The sequence below is a fragment of the Lepidochelys kempii genome, chromosome 12 (genome assembly GCF_965140265.1).
Source record: "Lepidochelys kempii isolate rLepKem1 chromosome 12, rLepKem1.hap2, whole genome shotgun sequence".
Taxonomy (NCBI): domain Eukaryota; kingdom Metazoa; phylum Chordata; order Testudines; family Cheloniidae; genus Lepidochelys; species Lepidochelys kempii.
Window position 1 is genome coordinate 39,558,558 of NC_133267.1, and position 20,835 is coordinate 39,579,392.

General features: G+C 48.3%; 1 protein-coding gene across 8 annotated transcripts in view; it reads right to left on the minus strand.

Moving 5' to 3' along the window:
• Positions 1–1,949: 1,949 nt before the first annotated feature.
• Positions 1,950–20,835, minus strand: part of ANKRD11 (ankyrin repeat domain containing 11) — a 232,060-nt gene continuing 213,174 nt past the window's right edge. For 5 of the 8 annotated variants that reach the window (XM_073308239.1, XM_073308235.1, XM_073308238.1 and 2 more), the window contains 5 exons: positions 14,087–20,805; positions 10,076–10,174; positions 9,819–9,962; positions 8,438–8,530; positions 1,951–7,102 (listed from right to left, as the gene is read on the minus strand). In XM_073308239.1, the coding sequence (XP_073164340.1) occupies positions 6,917–7,102; positions 8,438–8,530; positions 9,819–9,962; positions 10,076–10,174; positions 14,087–20,805 (7,241 nt within the window). In that variant the 3' untranslated portion in view covers positions 1,951–6,916. Of the gene's footprint in view, positions 7,103–8,437; positions 8,531–9,818; positions 9,963–10,075; positions 10,175–14,086; positions 20,806–20,835 lie in introns of all 8 variants that reach the window. The other 3 variants (XR_012154550.1, XM_073308241.1, XM_073308240.1) reach the window with 3 other exon arrangements.

A 20,835-nucleotide genomic window follows, 5' to 3' on the forward strand; every position in this document is an offset into this window, starting at 1 on the left:
CCGCTGAACACCTTGACTAATGTTTACATTCACCCTGCCCTTCCCATTCTGCCTTATCTCCTCCCAGCTGTGTTTGCCTTTTCTTAGAGCTCCTTCCCAGGGAGCTGTTTGTCCTCCTCAGTGCCATGCAAGTCTACTTGGTTCAGTTAAAGGTTCTCTCTTTCCCAGAGCTAGTGGGGGCTGGGACCACGATAGAGGGGAAAGTCTTGTTCATTATTATGCACCCTGCCAGCCTCTCTTGCAGTGGTACTGAAGTACTGAGAGACTAAAGTAGTCATCTCTCCTGGGACAATGCTGCGGCACTGCACACAGGAGTGTTACTGAGAGTAAAAGACTTTAATGAAAGCACACGCTTTGATGAAAACCTTTACTGATAACTAGATGGAGTTAGGAATGGCCAAAGAAAAGGAAAGCCAGGCAGCTCTTGGGGATGGGGAGTTGTAACCCTGGCTAAATTTGAAGGTTGGTTGTGCCAAGAAGGGGGAAAACACAAATTTACATTACGGACCATTTTAATCTGTAATAATTGTCAAGGGGTTTCATGCTCTAAGATGTCTCAGAAGCAGGGAGGGTGAAGGATCCTCGTGCATTGCCTGGATCAGGGCAGGATTAGAAAAGGGCACTGGTAACAAAAGGCTTGCCACAGACAGCCGGGTTGTGAAATCTCAACATTCTGCATCAATTAAAAAAGCTGAAGGAAATGGGATTATGGTTCAGGTGGGCTGGGGCATGTCTCTTACTGCACCTGCTCCATCCCACTACACAAAACACTTAGGAAGGCTCTGCCTACGAAACTACTGGTTCTTCAAGTCTTTGTCCATGTGGATGGTCCATAACTGATGTGTACGAGTCACATAGAGACCATAAGTGGGATCCACACGGACAAAACATCTTAAAGCACCACAGTTCCAATAAGGTCAGAAACTCTTCTGTTTCTGGTTACCTACCCCCTGAAGATCCATAGCTACAGACTGGGAGACATTTAGGAATTCATAGTGTCAATTTCCAGCAAGATGCATGGCCTGGAAACGTGCTGAACTTTAGCTTGGCTTCCAGCTGTGCACAGTGCTGTAGAGCAGGAGGCTCATTGGGGCATCAGTGGAGCACTGGTGACACCTAGTGGCCTAGTGAGCTCAGTTGGAACTCTCTGTGCAACACTGACTCAGGTGTGAAGAGTTGTCACTTTGGATGGGCTATCACCAGCAGGAGAGTGAATTTGTGTGGGGGGTGGAGGGTGAGAAGACCTGGATTTGTGCTGGAAATGGCCCACCTGATGATCACTTTAGATAAGCTATTACCAGCAGGACAGTGGGGTGGGAGGAGGTATTGTTTCATATTCATATTCACTTGAGGAACGACCAATAGGACACTGCACCAGCAGGAGGGACCACGTGGGTCTTAATCCCAGGCTTGGTTTCTTTCCCTGTAGTGGGGTGACTGCATAGAAGAACTTCTAAAAACCTGGTTTGGGAAGGGAAGGGAAGAGACGGAGCTGCTGATCAGGACAGTGGAGGGAGCTAGCTCCTTTTAGGCTTCTGATCAGAATGGTCACTATGGGCCAGATTCAGCGCTGGCCTAAGATGGTGCAACTCCACTGAGTGGGGCTGCTTTTGGCCCTGTGTTTATAGAGACTGTAGTTGGGGGGTTATCTGAGGAGATACAGGCTGTCGGTACAGTAATCCGGCACACCCCTGTGATTGCCCTGGACTTTACCCGCAGGCAAGTTCCCTATGGATGGATGATTGTTTGTATTCCAATAGTACCCAGAGGACCTGTTGTGCTGGGAGCTGTACGAACAGATGGTGTCCCTGCCCCAGACACTGAATGGTTGCCTGGAGCTGAAACCACTGGGCACTCCTGGGACAGTGAAGCTAAAGGGGTGTGAAACAGTAACAGAAAACCCGGCCTCGGGAAGATGAACTGGCAGAAATTCACAAACAAACCTTCCTTTTTTTTTTTTTAAATTTATTTACGAACATTATCTTTGAGGGACAACAGCATCTCTCTGGCGCTCATCTCTGTACATGCAACTGTAGAAAATAACATTTGTATTCACTTTGTCTCTGTCTGCAGGAAGTCGTACAGCGAAAGGACAGCCGTGGCGCGGCAGAGCGGTGGCATCGGCAGCACCAGCACTGCCAAACAATATGTACACAAACTACATTGTAAAAAAAAATTACATTGTTACATTACAGACAACGCAATCTTGCCGCTGTTTTACCCCACATACTACGCAAGTTGGACTAGTACAAATAGAAGGGTGTGAATTGACCTGTGAGATATTTACATTTATATACAGTCTCAGAGAAGCATTACAAGGAGGGAAATTTACACTGTTGAGACTTGAATCCACGTAGCACAGGTGTCAAAGATAATACAACGCTTTAGCTATTGTTGCTTTAAATTGCTGATTAAAGGTCTCTCCATGCTTATACAGATTAATTGATGGTTATTTAACAAAAGAAAGAACTGGGCTTGAAATTAATAAAAAAAAAAAAAAGTGTTATTTGTGGCCATATTCCTGTGTTCTAGAGAAAGAAAAGCATTCCTGTATCCTCCCCACAGAGCAGGAGAATTGGCTGGCCTATCAATTCCCCTCCACTTGCATGGAAAGTGTGTGCTGCAATTTAGCTGGCAATACCCGTGGAGAAAACCAGCCACTGCATCAGGCAAAGCCTAGCCCTGAAAGGAAGAGAAAAGGAGCAAAAGGACTCGAACCCTGGAAACAAAGGGCTCAATGTTTAAATAAAAAAAACATTCTGAATACATCCCGGGGTGCTACAAATCCTGACCCTCTGTAGGCCATCGATACATTCCACAGCACAGAGCAGCCTCCTCCTGCATTGTACCAGTCACTCAGTCCAGGACACGGGGAATACCCCCAGACAGGTTTGTGCACAGCACAGGCATAGAGAAAACTCCCGTGGACACACCACAGCAGCATGGTGAGATGGAGCTGAGCACCGGTGCTGTACACGGCCAGGGACAGCCTGTCCGTTTCACCGTACAGCCTTAGGAAGGGAGCTAGGGATTTTATTTCTTAAGTCACTAACACAATGTAGTTAAAAGAAACTAGTTACTGTGACAGGCCAAGGGTACTAATTCAATAAGTTAGTGGGGAAAATCACCTTACAGGAATGTGCTTCAACTGGCTTTTCTGAAGCAGCCTGGAGGAAAGCGGTGATCCGGCAGGCTGCAAGGCTGTGTGGTTCCCAGCTCAAGTAATCAGGTCACTCCATAACAGCAGCTGTTTAAAAAGCCAGTGGGTGACAGAGTGAGAATTTGAATGTAGAGTGCTGAGCAAGGGGAAATGCCCAATTTGGCAGCTTCTCTGACTCCCTAGGTGCCAGAACTGCTGTTCCTCCTCCACTGGGATCAAGCAGGGCTTTGGTTTCTCCACTAGCTAAATGCGAGACTAATTCCACTCTGGACTTCCCCCTGCTCCAGCCCTCCTGCAGCTCTCGGCCCTACCCTGCTGTGTTATCTGGGTTGGCAGCCCAGATCCCAAAGCACTGGGAGAGCCTTGGCTTCAGACTCCAGAGCTTTGCCATCTAGGCTGCTCACTCCAAAACGCACAGTCCAGGGGAAAGGGGACAGGGGAGCAGAGCAGCAAGGCTGTAGGCGACCCTCACACTGAATTAGTCAGAGCTCCTCCCCTCCAGCCTCCCCTGCTCCCACAGCAGCTCAAGCACCAGGAGAGGAGGGGAGTTGAACAGGAATTTAAATGGTGTCTGAATTGGACTTTACCTAGCACATGCACCTGGCAATGTTTAAAAACAGCCTCAAAGTAACCAAGTGACAGGCCCCCAGGTGTGTCAGTCCATGCATCCCCCTCCAGCCCGTCAGGGCACAAGATGCAGCGCACTCAGGGTACCTATATTTTGACACCACTCCCCGCTAAGCTAGTGCCCATGTTTCCTGTTCATTTCACGCAGAATTATTTGAGCCAGTGTGTTTTAGCAGGATCCTGCATGGGTCACTTTCACACTGCAGACAGAAAGAGTCCACTTGTTGCGGTTGCAAAGGGAGCAGGGCTGGCTGGCTGACCTACATGCCCAGACAGTATGGAGTGAGCTGGCCCATCGGTGTCAGCGAGGACCAGAGGGCACAGAAGAGGCATTTTGCATCTGCCTCCAGCCACGTCCTGTACATCTGTGCTTGGGTACAAACATTGCCAGCTGCATTAAGTACGGACTCCACTATTACTCCACTGACAGCCACACACTCAACAAATACAGTCCTCTCTGGAACCAGCCATGGTGCCATCACCCAGCAATACAGCAGCAGAAACACCCAGCATCCCAGCTGAAGTTACAATTTCACTTAGCACCCTCCTGACGGGGGCTGTTCAAATCCAGAACTCCAAAACAGATAATTTACAAAAATCAATGCAGTGTGCTCCCCAGCTGAGCTGGAGCCAGAGGACAAACTTTCCTTAAATATACAACTAGAAACTGTCCCCCTCCCAAGGGCTTAATTCTGAGCAAACCCCTCCTTGCTGTGGCTGGCTGAGTGGTACCAAAGGAGGTTTTTAAGCACACAACTGAGTAATGCCTCCTGCCGGTTCTGGCTCCTCAACAAAGAGCTTTTGCTCTCTTAAAACCAGAGACAGACAGCTGGCTTCTGCGAGCGTGCAATGTTCAAAACACCAGGAAGAAGCCCACAGAACAGGATGGGGCTGGAATCTGCGCTCCCAGTGACGTGGTGAAGGTGGCCTCCAGACAGCCTATGGGATGTAGGGGTGTGTCCCTTCTCTCTAATTAGACACTTTCCCAACCTGATCAGCTAGTCTGCATCAAGCACACTTTAGTCCTGAGTAACCCAGCACAGAAGCTCATTACGACTGACACATGACTAATGGCCAAACCCGTCTCTCTCTCAGAAGCGACCTGAAGCCCTGCCTGCCAACACTACAAGAAAATGCTCAAGGAAGATGTGTGCATCACCCTGCACAGCACATCCCCTGCTGACCACATCTAACTGAAGCCTTGGAGCAAGCGCTAACAGAGCCACACGGTACCCCTGGACGTTGGGCCACTGGGGCAGTACTGGGCCAATGGAACTGGATAAAAATCACAGCTAGGCCCCAGCATGCTTATTAACGCCTCAGACACCTGGCAGGGTATTCACCACACCCTGAAAAGTGAGGCAGAAAGGATCCCACAAGCAAAGTGATGCTGGATGCCCAAGGGCTGCAGCCTTGCAGCGGCCCTAGAGCATCTTTCGGCCCCAACTCACCCTCACAGTCACTTTCCCAGCTGTGGTGCTTTATTTCCACACACGACTCATGGAGCAACTGGCTTCTTTATCCAGAACTCACAATACTCATAGCGCACTAGAATGGCTGGTCACAATGAAGAAATGGCTACAAGTTCCGCCCGGCTGCCAGGCGGCCTCACCCGCCCGAAGCCACGCGGCTCCGAGTCACTGGCTCCCCAGAGTACCGCAGCTCAGGCTGTGGAAATGCGGTAAATTGTCGGTCTCTCAGCCCAAACGTGCAAGTAACATCTTCTGAATTCCTCTAGGCCCAAGCTAGCATGTGTCAGGGTGGGATTCCCCCTTCTTCCTCCCCTGTCCCCACCCCCCAAACATTCCTCGCTATATCTGACGCACAGCTTCCGAATCTGTGCAGGTGGTTTCACTACTCCACTAAACTCAAAAGGGCAGGGGGAAAAGGAAAAAACTAGACTGTGTTAAAAGAAGAGGTCAGCGCTTGGAGATCTCCCCAACAGGGACTGCAGACTGAGTTAGTTTGCAAGGCCTGAATCTCAGAAGACAGGTTTGAAATACTGCACACCATTTTGGCCCTTATTTTTTTCCTTGAGAGGGAAAGTGCTGCCTAGGGTGAACTATACATACAAAGATCATTTCAATTAATTTATTTATTTCTTTACACATAACTGAAAGTGATGTTACAGTACATAAGTTATTTACAACTGTGCAGTAATGTGTTGCAAAATAAATTATCTAGAAGGCAGCAAAAGTACATTGTTAATGTATATAAAAACTGTACAGCATTTATGGGATACAATTTTCTTTATATGAGTATTGGCTCTGTAGTGTTTTCAAGTTATGTTCTCAGAAAGAGAAACGAAATGCCCAAGATTAAAGGAAAAAAATATATATAAACCACATGGATTTTACTCCATTAAAAACATGATCGGCAAAGTCCTGGCTCTCCATCACCATTTTCGCGGTAGACACTCACCGTACTAGTCACGTGCGCATAACGTGCCAATTGCCTCCTCACTCATCCAAACGTGGTGACGAGCAGCTACTTTATGACGACTCAGAAGGCGTCCGGGGTCGGGAGCCGCAGCTGTTTGCACCTCCGGAACCGCAGCTGGGAAAGCTGGATGCTTCCTTTTAGTTTTGCTTTTAATTTGTGACGTAACCAGGATGGAACGAGAACTATAAAAAACCCACCGTCTCCTCTGCAGCTTCTCCAAGAGGAGATCTGCGGACAAATGGAAAACAAAGAGCTTGAAATCGCCATGTTCACAAGTACATGAACTGCATGGTTGCTGGCCCTGCTCAGCAGCTTCTGCAACACACTTGTTCTTGAACCTTTTCTCCTCCCTGCCTCCGTCAGTCTCTCTCCCCCTTGTCCGTTCAGACGCTCACTGCTGTGTACAGGCTGGCTGCCCTCTGCTGCAGCAACCGGTTTGACAGGAGATGCGTTCCCCCACTCCCGCTGCCTGGCGTAGCTCTGATCAGTCCAGAAGTGAGGGAGACGTCGTGAAGAAAGTGCAATTATTTTTCTTACTGTTTTGTTTTCTGCCGATAGATGCTTCCTCCTCCTCTGACCAGGGACTCATCAGCAAGTGGTAAGGATGAATGTGAGCTCGAGCATCTGTCCTCGGAGGGCTCCCGCCCTTGCCAGTTTTCAGGGAGAATGTCTCCTGGTTTTGTATTGTCATGCCGGCAAGAGCACAAAGTCATCGTTGACATCTACCATCGGCACGTAGAACGAGGGAACCTCGTTCACGCAGAGGGATTTATGACCAGCTGGATCCAGCTCCTGAACCTTCAGCTGCCACTCCATTCGCTGCACCGCATTCAAGGCAGCGGCTTCATGCTGCTGTCGCATTAGCAGGCACGTCTGCACCAGAACCCAACGCCCAGCAGAGACGGGGGTTCATAAGAGAGAAGAGAGAAGACGACAATCACTTGAGTGCACTGAACAATTGCACTCTGGCAGCAAGGCAATGGAGTCTGCGGCTATCATGTTGGACAGACACATTCCCAGCCAGGGACAGGTTCCACAGCAGACACTGGGTGCCCTTGTCGGAAGGAAATATACGCTTGGAAAACAGTCTGTCCAACAGGATTTTGAGAAAGCCCCACTCCTCAAGAGGTGCTATAAAACCTCAGAACAACAGGCCAGATTAGAACCATTTTTACCTCTGGAGGTAGCCAGGGTGAAGTGCTGGTTGAACACAGCCCATGGAGTGCTGCAGTTCGGCTAGTACATGGTAATACAGGCCCAATCAATGTGCAACACCGCACACTGGGACCTGCAGTCTCCACCTCTGTGTGAAAGATGAAGGAAGGAAGAGAGGAAGGGGTGGCTCACTGGTTAGGGCACTAGCCTGGGACCTGGGCTTAAGTCCCTGCTCTGTCTCTGTGCCTCAGTTGCTGTCTGTGAAATGGGGCAAGAGCATTGCTCTGCAGCAAGCCGTGTTGTGAGGATGAATATGTTACAGATTGTGCGGGGTCCATGGAAGTACCTTAGACAGAAAGTCTATCTGAGGGACTTCCAAACAGACAGACAGCCAGCATGCAGCAGTTGGCCACTGCTTGGCAGACCAAACAGCATGGAAAAGAGGAAACCGTGTGGCCTGAAGGAACAAGCACAGGGCTGAGTCAGGAATTCTGCCGCAGCCTCACTGTGTGATCGTGGGCAGGTTCAGTCTGCCTCATTTTCCCCATCTGCAGAACAGCAGAGATGGCCTGTCGTTCCCTAGCTCACAGCAGGGATTGCTCTCTGCATGGCACAGGAACGTGTAAGTGTACTGCACAGACGGATGCTGTCAAGGTATGGCATTTAGAACTGCTCACAAAGCTTTCTCTCTGGGGCTCCTTGCCCTTATCAGAGATTTTTGGAAACCACAAATCCCGCTTGCCAAACCCTGAAGCCAGGCACAGCCAGGTGCCCAGCAGCAATGACTTACACTGCCAAGCAGGAGAGCAGGGTTTAGGGCCTTTGCTCTGGACAGCCTGCCTCTGGCTCACTGTAGGAATTGCACTGACTGACTGGAGCAGCAACCACTGTCACAGGAGAGACTGGAACCCTCCCCCTATTTCACATTTAAAATGCCAAACAAAATATCCCAAGCAGGTTACAGATCAGCAACATCCGCTACTGACTCCTGGAAATGTTGCACACCCCGTGCACTGGAATCCCCAAGGAACAGCAGGGTCACGCAGCTCTCACCTTCATTCGATCATATTTGTCATCCACATCTTGTAACCAGGAAATAAACTGGCGAGCATTGAAACGATCTCTGACTGATTTGTTTTCATCTCCCTGCACAGGGAACAGCACAAAGGGGAATTACACGTTAAAACATATCAATAAAATAAATACCCTATCAGACAGGTGCAAACCCCTCCACTCCCCACCACACATACAAACCCACCATACTCCTGGAAGAAAGAAGAGGGGTGGGTCTGAAGTACCCAGAAGTGCACCAGCAGGGAGGAATAATGGGCTATGCAGCTCTGTGCTGCTTTCACAGCACGTTGCTAGAGGTTTCAGCCTGAGTGGTGGATGCTATGCACACAAGCCCCCTCCTTGCCTTCCCCACATGGAGCTGGAGCTGAGAATCTGTTCATACTAAGCTCATTCAGTTCTTCCTTTGAGAACGGAACACCTGCAGCTCACCGAGTCCTTGAACTTGTGCCCCAGATCATAATGTCTTCTACATGGAGATTTCCATAATGTTTTTTCTTTTTGTCTTGGGTAACGCTGAGAGGTAAATCAGATGCATGGATCAATACGCTGGATCACTAATGAATCCCACTATACTGTCTGCAGCACAGGCCTCAGCTTCTGCAATGCAGCAGGGTGCTTTCTACAGAGATGACAGCTTTCTGGCAGGTTAGTGGTCCAGCTACAAAGCTTCTGGCCAGCAGGAGGTGCTAATGTAATCGCTCTGCCCCACTTCAGCTAATTTTAAATTCTTATGAAGCTGAACAATAATACTGACTGCTGAAGTCTGACTCATTTTCTGTGCTAGTTCTTCTCAGCTTTTGCCAGCGCCATACTCCGCGGAATCAAAGGGGAAAAGCCCATCTCTGTGGGCTGCGCTGCGCAGTTTTGCTTTTCAAGGCCAGTCTTCTCTAAGAAAGTCATCTCATAGATTTCTGTTCTCTGTGCAACACAACCGGGGACTGTGGAACAGCTGCATGGAAATAAACCTTTCACACGTGCAGATGGTTCTGCTCACAAGGAGAGGCAGAGGGGGCTTTGCAGCTTGCAGACAGATCAGGGGCCTTTGCTACCTTTAAATAGGCCTATAACACTAGCTCCTGGATGTCATTCACAGACACATTTCTTTGCCCCCACGCACACACTGGGCAGCTGAACTTGTGACTTGGACCCTCTGGCAAACGAATCAGATTAGTCAACAGCAGCACGTGCTGCGAGATCTCCCACATCGTCGCAGTGTGAAGGGAAGGGAGTTGTAGGTACCTGGGTGGGAAGCACATTAAGGCTTCCCTACACCCATCACTCTGAGAAGCACAGCACACGTCGGCAGCTGCACAAATGGACCTTCGAGGCCGATTTAACCACTGGTAAGATGGCCACTGACCTGATTTTCTAGAGGCATGTTATAGACCTCGGAGTCCAGCAGCATGGTGCATGCACTGAAGGGCACTGCCTGGTTAGCAATGGTTCTAGCTGCCCGACAGTGAACTCTTAAGATCTCCTGTTCGCATGAAACAATCAGCTTCTCCTGAGGAGAGAGGAGAAAGTAACCCAGTGAGTGACGAGTGCCCTTCATTTCTCCAGAGAAGGAAGAGAAGCACCATTCGCCCCAGAAGGAATCCCCCAACGGCTCTCCGTTACCCGCTCTATGCTGTGCTGGAGTCGCAGCTTCCCCCTCACTGCTTCCTGCTGCTTGAAGAGTTCCTTCAGGGGCTCCGCGAGCGATGGAGGGGGTGCAATCTATAGACACACAGAGAGGCACAAACCGTTACAAATGGTGACACAGGCTGGATTCATTCTGAGCGGCACGGAGCTGTGTTCCTAATGCTGCTGCTGCTCACCCTTTGAAATTGCTCTGGAGCTTGCTGTCCCTTTAGGCATGGGGCCAGTGCTCTCAGCTGCTACACACAGGCCTGGGGTTTGGGTGCAACTATACAATTACTGCCCTTAGGCTGATGGTGTTGCCAAATCATTCAGTTGCCAGGGAGACGGTGCTCACACCATCCACTGTACTAGTGGAGGAAGCCTTCTCATGCAGGTGGGAGGCAAAGGACCATCCCCTAAGGCTAGCCGTGACCAGGCAGTGTGTGGGAATGCAAAACAGGGTAAGAGGTTCTGTATTCAGAGGTGAGCACGGCTCTTGTGGCTGGGGCTTCCATCACCACATGCTTTAACCTACCCACCCTTTCAGGGCATCACAAAGACACTTTGTGAAGCGCTTTAAGGTCATCTGATGGAACCAACGGCATGACAACATGTGAAGCATGTCGGGGCAGCAGAGTCCCTGCTCATGGTGGGCAGCACACACTGAGGCGTGTCCATATTCCAACACAACTTTGGGTTTGCAGTGTGCATGGGACAACACCGATGTAGCACAGAGTTCTGGCTACAACCCTAGAGTGTTTTCCTGTTCACACTGTGGGCCCAATCACACACACAGAACAGCATGCCTTGCAGAGTAGAGAGCTAGGTGGCTGCTGTTCTTTGGGACAAACAGATGTGCTTGTCACCTATAATGCTCATGATTTCACAGCAGATAAGATGTGCATCAATTCAGGCCCTGATCCTGCAATAAGATGGATTCCGACAAACTTTTGTGCTGAGCCCCATTGATTTCAACAGGGCGCCAGGCAGGTGCAGGCAGCTCATTGCAGGAGCAGGCCCTTGGTTCTCATTCCTCACTTTCATCACGGAATATGCTGGAGGAGAGAATTGTATTTTCCATGAAACAGGTAGAGCACTGCCAGACGTCTCCTGCCAGTTCATTTACTACTAGAACCAGAGCTTTCCAATGGTCAGAATGTAGGACGATTTCCCAGCGACATCCTCGGACTGCTGCGTTTCAGGGAGGAAAACCTGTTTACACTCCCCAAAGGGAAACCCAGTGTAGCATTTTTTTTCAATAAAGCTTATTCTAAGGAAGCGAAAGCCTCCCAGCGCTTGCACTTGTACAGAATCCAGCATTGCTCCGGGTAGAAAAGAAGGAAGGTTCCCTCAACTGTGGAATTCTCCATTAACTGCAGCAGGACATGGAATTCCACGTTAGTCAAATCCAGAACGACCTCCCCTGGAGGCTGGGAGCCGATATTTCCTGACTGGAGGGGTTAGTCTATTGGTGCATTTGCACTGGCAAACTCCATCAGTGGAGCTGTCAGAGAAATAGCTGGTCCCATTGCCATGGGGTCAGCACTACCGGCCAGTCGCACATCGGAGCCTTGGGTAAAATAAAAGGCAGAAGTTAAGAGTAGCTATCTTCTGCTTAGGGCCGGCCTTTGGGAAAATGGCACTCTGGGCGAACTTACGTTTTGGTGCCACTGGCCCCAATGGGCTCCCCACCCTCCCCTCACCCCCGCCCCTACTCTGTGCCTCCTGCGCCCCTAAACCCTGCACCACCCTTCACCTCTACCCCTGCACCTCCCTCCTGCGCCCCTAACCCCTGCACTGTGCCCTCTTCACCCAACCCCTACCCTCTCCAGTACCCCAATGCCTGCCCTCCCAACCCTGCCCCTAATCCCTGAACACCCTTCACTCCTACCCCCTGCACCTCCCTCCTGCGCCCCTAACCCCTGCACTGTGCCCTCTTCACCCCAACCCTTGCATTCCCCTCCTGTGCCCCAACCCCTGCCCTGTGCCCTCTTCAAACCAACCCCTGCCCCCTCCTGCGCCCCAACCGCTGCACTGTGCCCTCTTCACCCCAACCCCTACCCTCTCCAGTGCCCCAACGCCTGCCCCCCCAACCCTGCCCCTAATCCCTGAACGCCCTTCACTCCTACCCCCGGCACCTCCCTCCTGCGCTCCTAACCCCTGCCCTGTGCCCTCTTCAAACCAACCCCTGCCCCCTCCTGCGCCCCAACCGCTGCACTGTGCCCTCTTCACCCCAACCCCTACCCTCTCCAGTGCCCCAACGCCTGCCCCCCCAACCCTGCCCCTAATCCCTGAACGCCCTTCACTCCTACCCCCGGCACCTCCCTCCTGCGCTCCTAACCCCTGCACTGTGCCCTCTTCACCCCAACCCTTGCATTCCCCTCCTGTGCCCCAACCCCTGCCCTGTGCCCTCTTCAAACCAACCCCTGCCCCTTCCTGCACCCCAACCCCTGCACTGTGCCCTCTTCACCCCAACCCTTGCATTCCCCTCCTGTGCCCCAACCCTTGCATTCCCCTCCTGTGCCCCAACCCCTGCCCTGTGCCCTCTTCAAACCAACCCCTGCCCCTTCCTGCACCCCAACCCCTGCACTGTGCCCTCTTCACCCCAACCCTTGCATTCCCCTCCTGTGCCCCAACCGCTGCACTGTGCCCTCTTCACCCCAACCCCTACCCTCTCCAGTGCCCCAACGCCTGCCCCCCCAACCCTGCCCCTAATCCCTGAACGCCCTTCACTCCTACCCCCTGCACCTCCCTCCTGCGCCCTTAACTCCTCCACTGTGTCCTCTTCACCCCAACCCCTGCCCCTCCTGTGCCCCTAACCTCTACATCCCCTTCCTGCACCCACATGGGAAAACTGACCTGGATGCAGTGTCAGGGCAGCTGGCATCGCTGTTCGCTCCCCCACTGGCCTGCTGCTCCTTTGCCCTGTGCTGTGTGTGTGTGGGGAGCGAGAAGCAACACCAGGGCTCCCTTCATCCAGGTCACTTTCCCCAGTAGGAGAGGGCAGGAGAGCAGCAGCTGCTGATGCCTCAGCCCAGCCGGGGAAGTGACCTGGATGTAGGAAGCCCGGTGTGTGTGTGTCTGGTGTGTGTGTGTCCGTGTGTGTGTGTGTGTGTGTGTTGAGAGCACTATCTCTTTAAGAAAGCACTCAGGGTCAGGCATCTGCAGGCTTGTTCACACACAAGCAGCTGTTGCTGGACCCAGAGAGGCAGCAGCACAGAGATTCCCTCTGTCCCGTCACCCCAGCTCTGGGGAGATTGGGTAGACAGGCAGGGGGAGAGAACACCCTGATATCAGCCCCCCCCGCACAGCAGACAGGAGGACGCTCCCAGTCTGGAGTGGCCAGGGGCTCCGGGGAGAAACAGCATGGGGAGAAAACAGGAGCAGCAGCAGCTGCACAAGGCAGTGGAGCAGGGGGTAGGAGGGGCACCCCTGCTCTGGAGAAATCACCTGGCTCGGCTTTTTGTCCAATTGCCCCCCTGCAGCTCGGGTCCCTCCCCGCTCCTCTTCCACCAGTCCAGCTGGCTCTCAGCAGGTCAGGTAGGAATCAGGCAAACCCTGCGCAGGGCGCCCCCTTTGTCGGGCTGCCCACTCGCAGGGATGGCCCTGCTCCTGCTTATGGTCTTATAGTTGCCATACCTAATTAGTATACTGCTTATAAAAGCAGTTTTGCTTTCTGGCTTTCAAATCCATTGGCTTCACATGAACACAGTCTACGGTTCCAAATCTTGAGTTCCTAAGCACCGTTTAAAAGTCTTGTCTATACAAATACAGCAAAACCCATTTATAATACAGTTGTCCCTATAGCAAGGCTCAGTTTTGTAATCTTAAGTGTGTTCCAAAAGCATTCTAAAGCCAGGTACACAGCTGGGGTCCCATCTTGACTATAAAACAGAACTGTGCTTTGACTATGTTGGAGGACACCCAGACTTGACTATATCTGTAGCATTTCAGTTTTATTATTCCATAAAGAGAATGGAGCCAGAAGAAATTGTGAGGGTAACTCACCACTGGAATGTGAAGCTTGCTTAGCGGTTTGCCATCCAGCAGGTAGGACCCTGTGTAGGTGACATATTCGGCATAACACTGGGGAGCCTGGGGAGTGATGTAGCAGAGGATTTTCCGCTTCTCTTCAATCTTTTTCCTGATCTGAAGATACTCAAAGTATGGGTTTGATCGGTCACTGTGATAGGGCTCAATGTCGTCCAGTTTTATGGCATCTACAATCGCTGCCAGTGTTTGCTGTATCATCTCTCTTGTCTGCTGGGTGGACGTGTTAATCTGCTGCTGTAGCTGCTGGCTGGAACGCTGGAACCTGCGTTTACGTGGATGTTGGGCTTGAGCATCGTCTTCCTCCGTCACTCGCCCTTTTGCACGCGTGGAAGGTGCAGAAACTGGAGGAAACTCTTTCTCAGAAGGTGCAGTGTTCTGTTTATTTTGATTAGCCAGCATTTGAGCCCTGTTCCTGGTAATTCGTTGCGGGATCTCTTCTATTTTGGGTGGTTTGGAAACTTCTGCTACTGGTTTTTGTACTGGCTCTATGGTTTCTACTGGAGTAGTCCCTTGGGGTGTCTCTGTCTGGATGGAAGAGACTTGGCTCCCACTTCGTACTGCAGCACTGTCTTGCGCGACCCCAATCTCAGCAGCGTTCGCTTGTGCCAAGCTGCTTTGAGATCCACTCTCCACTGCACAGTTTGACGAGGGCAATTCTTCATGGTTTGTTTCTGCCTCTTGTTTCTCTGGCTGAGCAAGCTCTATTGACGCAGTCTGTTGAAAACTCTGTGCCTCGGACTCTTCTAATCTTTTCTCTTCTGGTACATTCAATGCTTCCGAGGTAGCTTCTGGTGCAATCACTTCCGACTTTTGTTCCTCCAGCTGTGGCTCTGGTTCCACAGGTAGTAAGTTACTTGGCTGATTAAGCAGTAGCTCTTCCTGCTCACTGGAAGCTGTGACAGACACACTCACGTTCATGACCCCAGTATTTATGACTTCTGGGGCAGCTACTGGGCTTTCTTCTATCGGTGCCACTTCAGTCATTTCAGCATCTGGGACATCTTTAGCTTGGAGCGGCAATTCCGGCAACGAGAAGGGACCAAGGTCTAAGTCATCTTCTGAGTTTGTGAATGGATCAGGCCACGTTACTGGCTCTTCTGGGTTTACAGGTGCAACACTACTGTTTTCCAAATAACTGTTTTCCAGAGTGTTAACAGCCTCTGCCGGAGTTTCTGTTGGAATGCAAGGGGGGTCTAAAGGCATCTCGGGTGTTTCTTCTGGAAGAGGCTTGCAGTTATTGAAGAAAGTGTCTAATCTAGTAGGGGACATGTAAGGAGCTTGCTCTTCTGCAGTTGCCATTTCTCCTGGAACTGCTTCTTCAGCATCTTCCTTTACTTCATCAAGCCCCGGTTCAGATACTGACAATGGATAGGAAATAGGAGAAACTGGGTATGGAGAATCTGTAGAAATAAAGGGCACGGGTGCAGGATGTATTGGGTCCAGTGAACAGAATGGCTTAGGGGATTCAGGGAACCTCTGGGGAGATTTCATTAGAAGTTCTGATCCCACTGACCAGCTGACAGGGTGATCAGATGGATTACCAATTAAACTAGGAGGGATGGGAGGGTCAGGGTTTCTGGAAGGAGGATTATCCCAGTCCATATTGTTCTGCTCTGAAATACCTGAACTAAAATGGTTTTCTTCAATAGGTGGTAAAAAGGTAGACTCTGGTGGCAAAATAGAAGCAGTAGCTTGCTGCTCTTCTGTGGTATCCAAAGGCATGCCAAGATCAGGGGGAAGAGCACTTTCTACAGAAGGTGCAAGCAGCTCATCTCTATGCGAGGGGGAGGATTTTGCTTGTAAACCAGAAAAGATGCTTTCAGGTGATTGGACAACATTGCCAACAGGTGCACAATGCAAAGTTTCTACTTTAGGTGATGGAATTCCATAGTCAGGTGAATAATACCCTGGAGACATACACTGAAACTTTTCTGCAGGAACAGAAGGAAGAGGGACTTTTTCCTCCATCAAATGCTGCACTGGAGAATCATAATTTGATGTTGCCGGGACACTTTGCTGCCTGAAAAACTTGTCTCCAGCACTGAACTCATCTTCAGGGACCCTTCTTATATCAACAGAGATTGAACGATAAAGGTTTGTGGAGGGTATCGTCCTTGTTGGAGTCTGACTTGGATTGTCGGGAAGTCCACTCGAAGCATTTGCATATCTGTCAAAAAAGGATGGAGAACATGCATTCATGGACATTGTGGATATGGGCAGAGAGTGCTGAGAGTCAGCACAATCAAACATCAAATCTGTGTAATCTTCATTGCTGCACGAAGGAGTTCTTGGTGTCTGCATCACTTCTTCATAGCTTGGACAAGAAACTACGGAAGCTGGAGCTGGAACACCTGTCGGCCTGTTCTGATCTGGCCTGGGAGAAGCAGGTAAAATTTCTTTCAGCTGAGGGCCAGTTATCCAGTCTTTTGAATCTGTCCCCACAGCAAGCTGTGGCTTATTATCTGGTGACAATATAGGAGTCAGTGGACCTAGTTCTTTGAGCTTTTTGTCCTTTAGCTGAGTATCTAGTGCTAGTGGTTTCTTTGTGGTCAAATCCAGACTCCTCTTACGCATCTCTTCAGAGGTTTTAATTTTATCTTTTAATTTGGGATCTCCAGATCTGTGCCTCATCTTCTCCATTTGCTTCATTCTCTCTTTGTGTCTTTTGTGGCGCTCCTCAATTTCCAGGTCTTTTTGGCTCAGCATCCTCTCGAAGCTGGTCATCATTAGATCACCATCACCCAGAAGCTTCTCTCTAGGCCTGTTATCTTTCTTGTTACCATCTTTGGACAATGCTATTTTATCATTTCCATTACTGATCTTTAGAGACTCTGTTTTGTCTTTCTCTTGGTTTTCCTTGAGTTTCTCCTTCAGTTTGGTTTCACTAAATTTGAGGTTCTCCTCCTTTGACTTATCTTTGAATGTGATAACTTGAGGGCTATCCTTGTCTTTAACCACAGATTTTGTCTCATCTTTGTGATGTTTAAAGAATCCATCTGTATGTTTGTCTCTATGCTTTTCCTTTTCATCCTTCCATTTTTCCTTGTGTTTTTCTCTCTTCTTCTTCTCTTTGACTGTGCTGATGGTACTGGAAACATAAGTCTTTTCCTTTTCTGCCTTCTTTGAGAGCTCTCTCTCAGGATCATTTTTATCTTTCTTTTCAGAAAACAAATAGTCAATGTTTTTGTCCAGTTCTTCCTCAACCTCTGCTTTCATGCTGTAGGAAATGCCAAAAGTCTCCCCATCCACAGAGAATTCTTTTTCGTATTGACTGGAATCTTTTCTGTTGCTGGAGTCTTTAAAGTCATCCATTTTCTCTTTTTTCTCTGTTTTTTCCTTCTTTGCTTTCTCTTTCTCGTGACTTTTCTTTGATGAAGATGAGGAATGCCTGTGCCTCTCCTTCTCCTTGAGTTTGTCTTGCAAGCAGGGCAAAGGAAGAGAATCTTTATACTTTTCCTCAGAGGCATCCATAAGAGAAAGGTTAGAAGACTCAAAGAGGTTGGTTAGTCCTGGATCTTGTCCTCTGTCTGTGAAGCTATCAGAAGAAATCTCACTTATTTTATCATTGGAGTCATCTCTATATTCATTGAGGGCCTCCTCCTCCAATTTTTCCAACAGGCTCTTCTCGGTCTCTCCTCCTTTTGAAGACTTCTTTTCTTTGGAATGTTCTTTATCCATCTTTTCCTTATGCTTGTTTTTTACCTTCTCCTCAGCAGCATGCTTCTTTTCAGCCTTTTCAGGGAGCTTTTGCTTGTTTTTCTTTTCTTGGGTGGAGTCTACTGAGGTTCTGTCTTTCCTGTCTTTATACTTCTCAACAGAATCTTTATCCTTCTTCTCTTTGTGTTTTTCAAAGAAACTCTTCTCTTTTTTCTCCTTCCCACCTTCTGCTAATCCTTTATCCTTTTTCTTCTCTTTATCTTTCTGTTTCTCTCCTGAATGTTGCCTGTCAGAAGAGTACTTTCTGTGCTTGTCAGCAAGATAAAGTTCCTTTTCAGCAGCCATGCTATCATCTTTTTCTTGTAGACTGTCCATTCGATGCAATTCACTCCCAATGGCCTCACCAATTTTGAATCCGCTTAAGCTGTAATCATCCTTCTCATCTTCGCTTTCATCTGTGAAGATATCTGCGATGCTGTACCAGCTTTTCTCTTTTCCTTTTTTCTCATCTCTTTTCTCAGAGAAATCCTCTCTATCTCCAGAGAAGTTTTTCTCTTTTTTCTCTTTGATATAGTCTAAAGAATTCTTCCTTTCTTTGTCTTTGTTATGCAGATCCTTGTATTTCTCCTTAGGATCTTTTTTCTCTTTAAAACTTTTATCCAGTTCTTTGTCTTTCTGGTTTTTCTCAGCAACAACTTTTTCATTTTTCTCTTTATCTGCTTCTTTGGATTTCTCCTTATATTTTTCTGGTTTCAGTTTTTCTTTCTTTTCCTTATCAGGAGCATCTTTCTTCTCCTTATCTTTCCCTGAATGGTGCCTTTCCCCGCTTTCCACATTTTTTCCACTGAATTCAGGGTCAGATTTCTCCTTGAAGAATGTTTCACAACCATATTCTTTAAACTCATCTCGATAGGGCTCCTCTTGTTTAATTTTTATGTCCTTTCGGTCTTTACAGCTATCAGAGGAATCTTTTCTCTCTTTGTTGATTTCACCTGGATCTTTTTCCTTTCTCTCTTTAACGCTTTCTGCAGAATCTTTCCTTTTCTTGTCCTTTTCAGGCAGATAACTAGGAGTGACTTTATGCTTTTCAGTTTGGTCCTTTTTCTTCTCAGGGTTTTTGTCAACACTTTCTCTCTCTCTCTTTTTTAAGAATGTATCCCTTTCATTGCGTTTTTCATTGTATTCTTTCTTTTCCTTTATTTTATTCTCCCTTTTCTTGTCTTTAATTTCTTCCTTCACTGTTTCTAGGATTAGTTTTGCCATGCTGTCATTTTTAATCTCCCTGAAGTCTGTTACTGGAGAATCCCAGCTATCCTCACCTTTGAAATCAAAGGATGAATCAGAAGACAAATCAGAAAACCATCTCTCTTGCTGATCATCAGAAAGGCTGAATTTTGTGTCCTCGCTTTCCAGCAATTGGCTTTTATTACTAAACTCATCAAATCCAGGTTCTTCTTTGTAAACTTTTTCTTTTTTACATTTTTCTCTCTCTTCTTTGAAGGTTTTGTCTTTCTCCAGTTTAGTAATTTTCTCCTCCTTCAGATCATTCTTCTTTTCAGATTTTGACTGCTTTTCCTTTGATTTTTTCTTTCTCTCTTCCTTGTGTATTCTAGGTTTCTCCTCTTTGGGAGACTTTTCCTTTATGGGTTTTTCTTTACTTGACTTCTCCTCTCTGAAAAATTTGCTGATGTCTTTATTCCCCTCTTTGACTTTTTTTAATGATTTCTCCTCTTTGGAGGCTTTTCCAGTCTCATCTTTAAACAACCATTCCTTCTCCTCTGATTTACTTTTCAGTAGCTTTTCTTCCTTTTTACAGTGTTCTCTCTCATGTTTTAACACTTTTAATTTATTTTCACTTGGACTTTCAGTCTCTATCAAACCCTTGTCAGGCTTTTGCTTAGAGTCCTCATATTCAAAGGAAAAAGTTTTGATTATTTTAATGTCTTGGCTGACTGGGCATTGTCCCTTCTCTTTGTTTTTATGTTTATGTTTTGTTTTATGTTTTTTAACAACCTTTCCCTCCTTATCCAGCTTTGGAATTGCTCCGTCCACGTTGGCATGGAATGAATTCTTCTTCTCAGAGACAGTATTGTGAGAGTTATTTTTCTTTTTGTGCTCCTGCTTCTTTCTCACTGGCTTTAACGACTGTAAACTGGAATCCTCAGATGTATAGTCTGACTCACTTGTCAGTCTCGTCCTTGTGGAGTCCGATAAGGAACTGACATCTGACCATGCTGGAGAAGATATGGTTTTCCAGTTGTCTGTCCTCCAGTGCTTGGAGTGCTGGTCTGTAAGATTAGGGTTATGTTTCTGTGAAGCTAAACTCCCATGAGAAGAGGTGGAAGAGGCAGACAGAGAGTTGAACAAGGAGGATTCCTTTAGCACTAGCCTAGAGTCCTTTACACAGCTAGAGCTTTGCACAGAGTCTCTATCATCCTCCTCACTCTCCAAATTTTCACTCTCTGATTCAGAGGAACAAAATTTGTCATTTTTTTTGCCAAACCGAACCTCTTTGCTCTTTGTCTCCTTTTTCCGCTTCTTTTTGACTTTATTTTTCTCCTTCTGTTGCTTGGTGTTGGAGGGCTCTCGAGTCTTGCTGCTGGGCAGTACCGAGTGAGTCGATAGTCTCAGCTTCTCGCCAGTCCCCACAGCTACACTGGTATCCTCTTCATCTGACGTGTCTGACAGGATGCGATGGGCAGGTTTCTTTGGTGTAATTGTGTTATTTTTAGTATAGGTTTTTACTTCCATTTTGGGTATGGAAATAAAACTGTTTGCTTTAGTCTCTTTCCTGTAATCCTTTTTCAGCAAATGCTTGTCATCGACGGGCGGGACTCTGTCCTGCTCATCATCTTCATCAAATTCATATTCATCCTTTACCGGTGTGATTGTTGTTTTGGGGGGCTCTTGACTCTTTGTCTTATGTTTCAAGCCTTTTTCAAACTCAGAGTCTGTGTTATTGCCATCGACGGAGCTGGAAGGTGCAAATGAAGGGGCGTCCTCCTCCTCTGAGCTCTCTGTGGGGAAAAAACAGCACAAAGCATTAG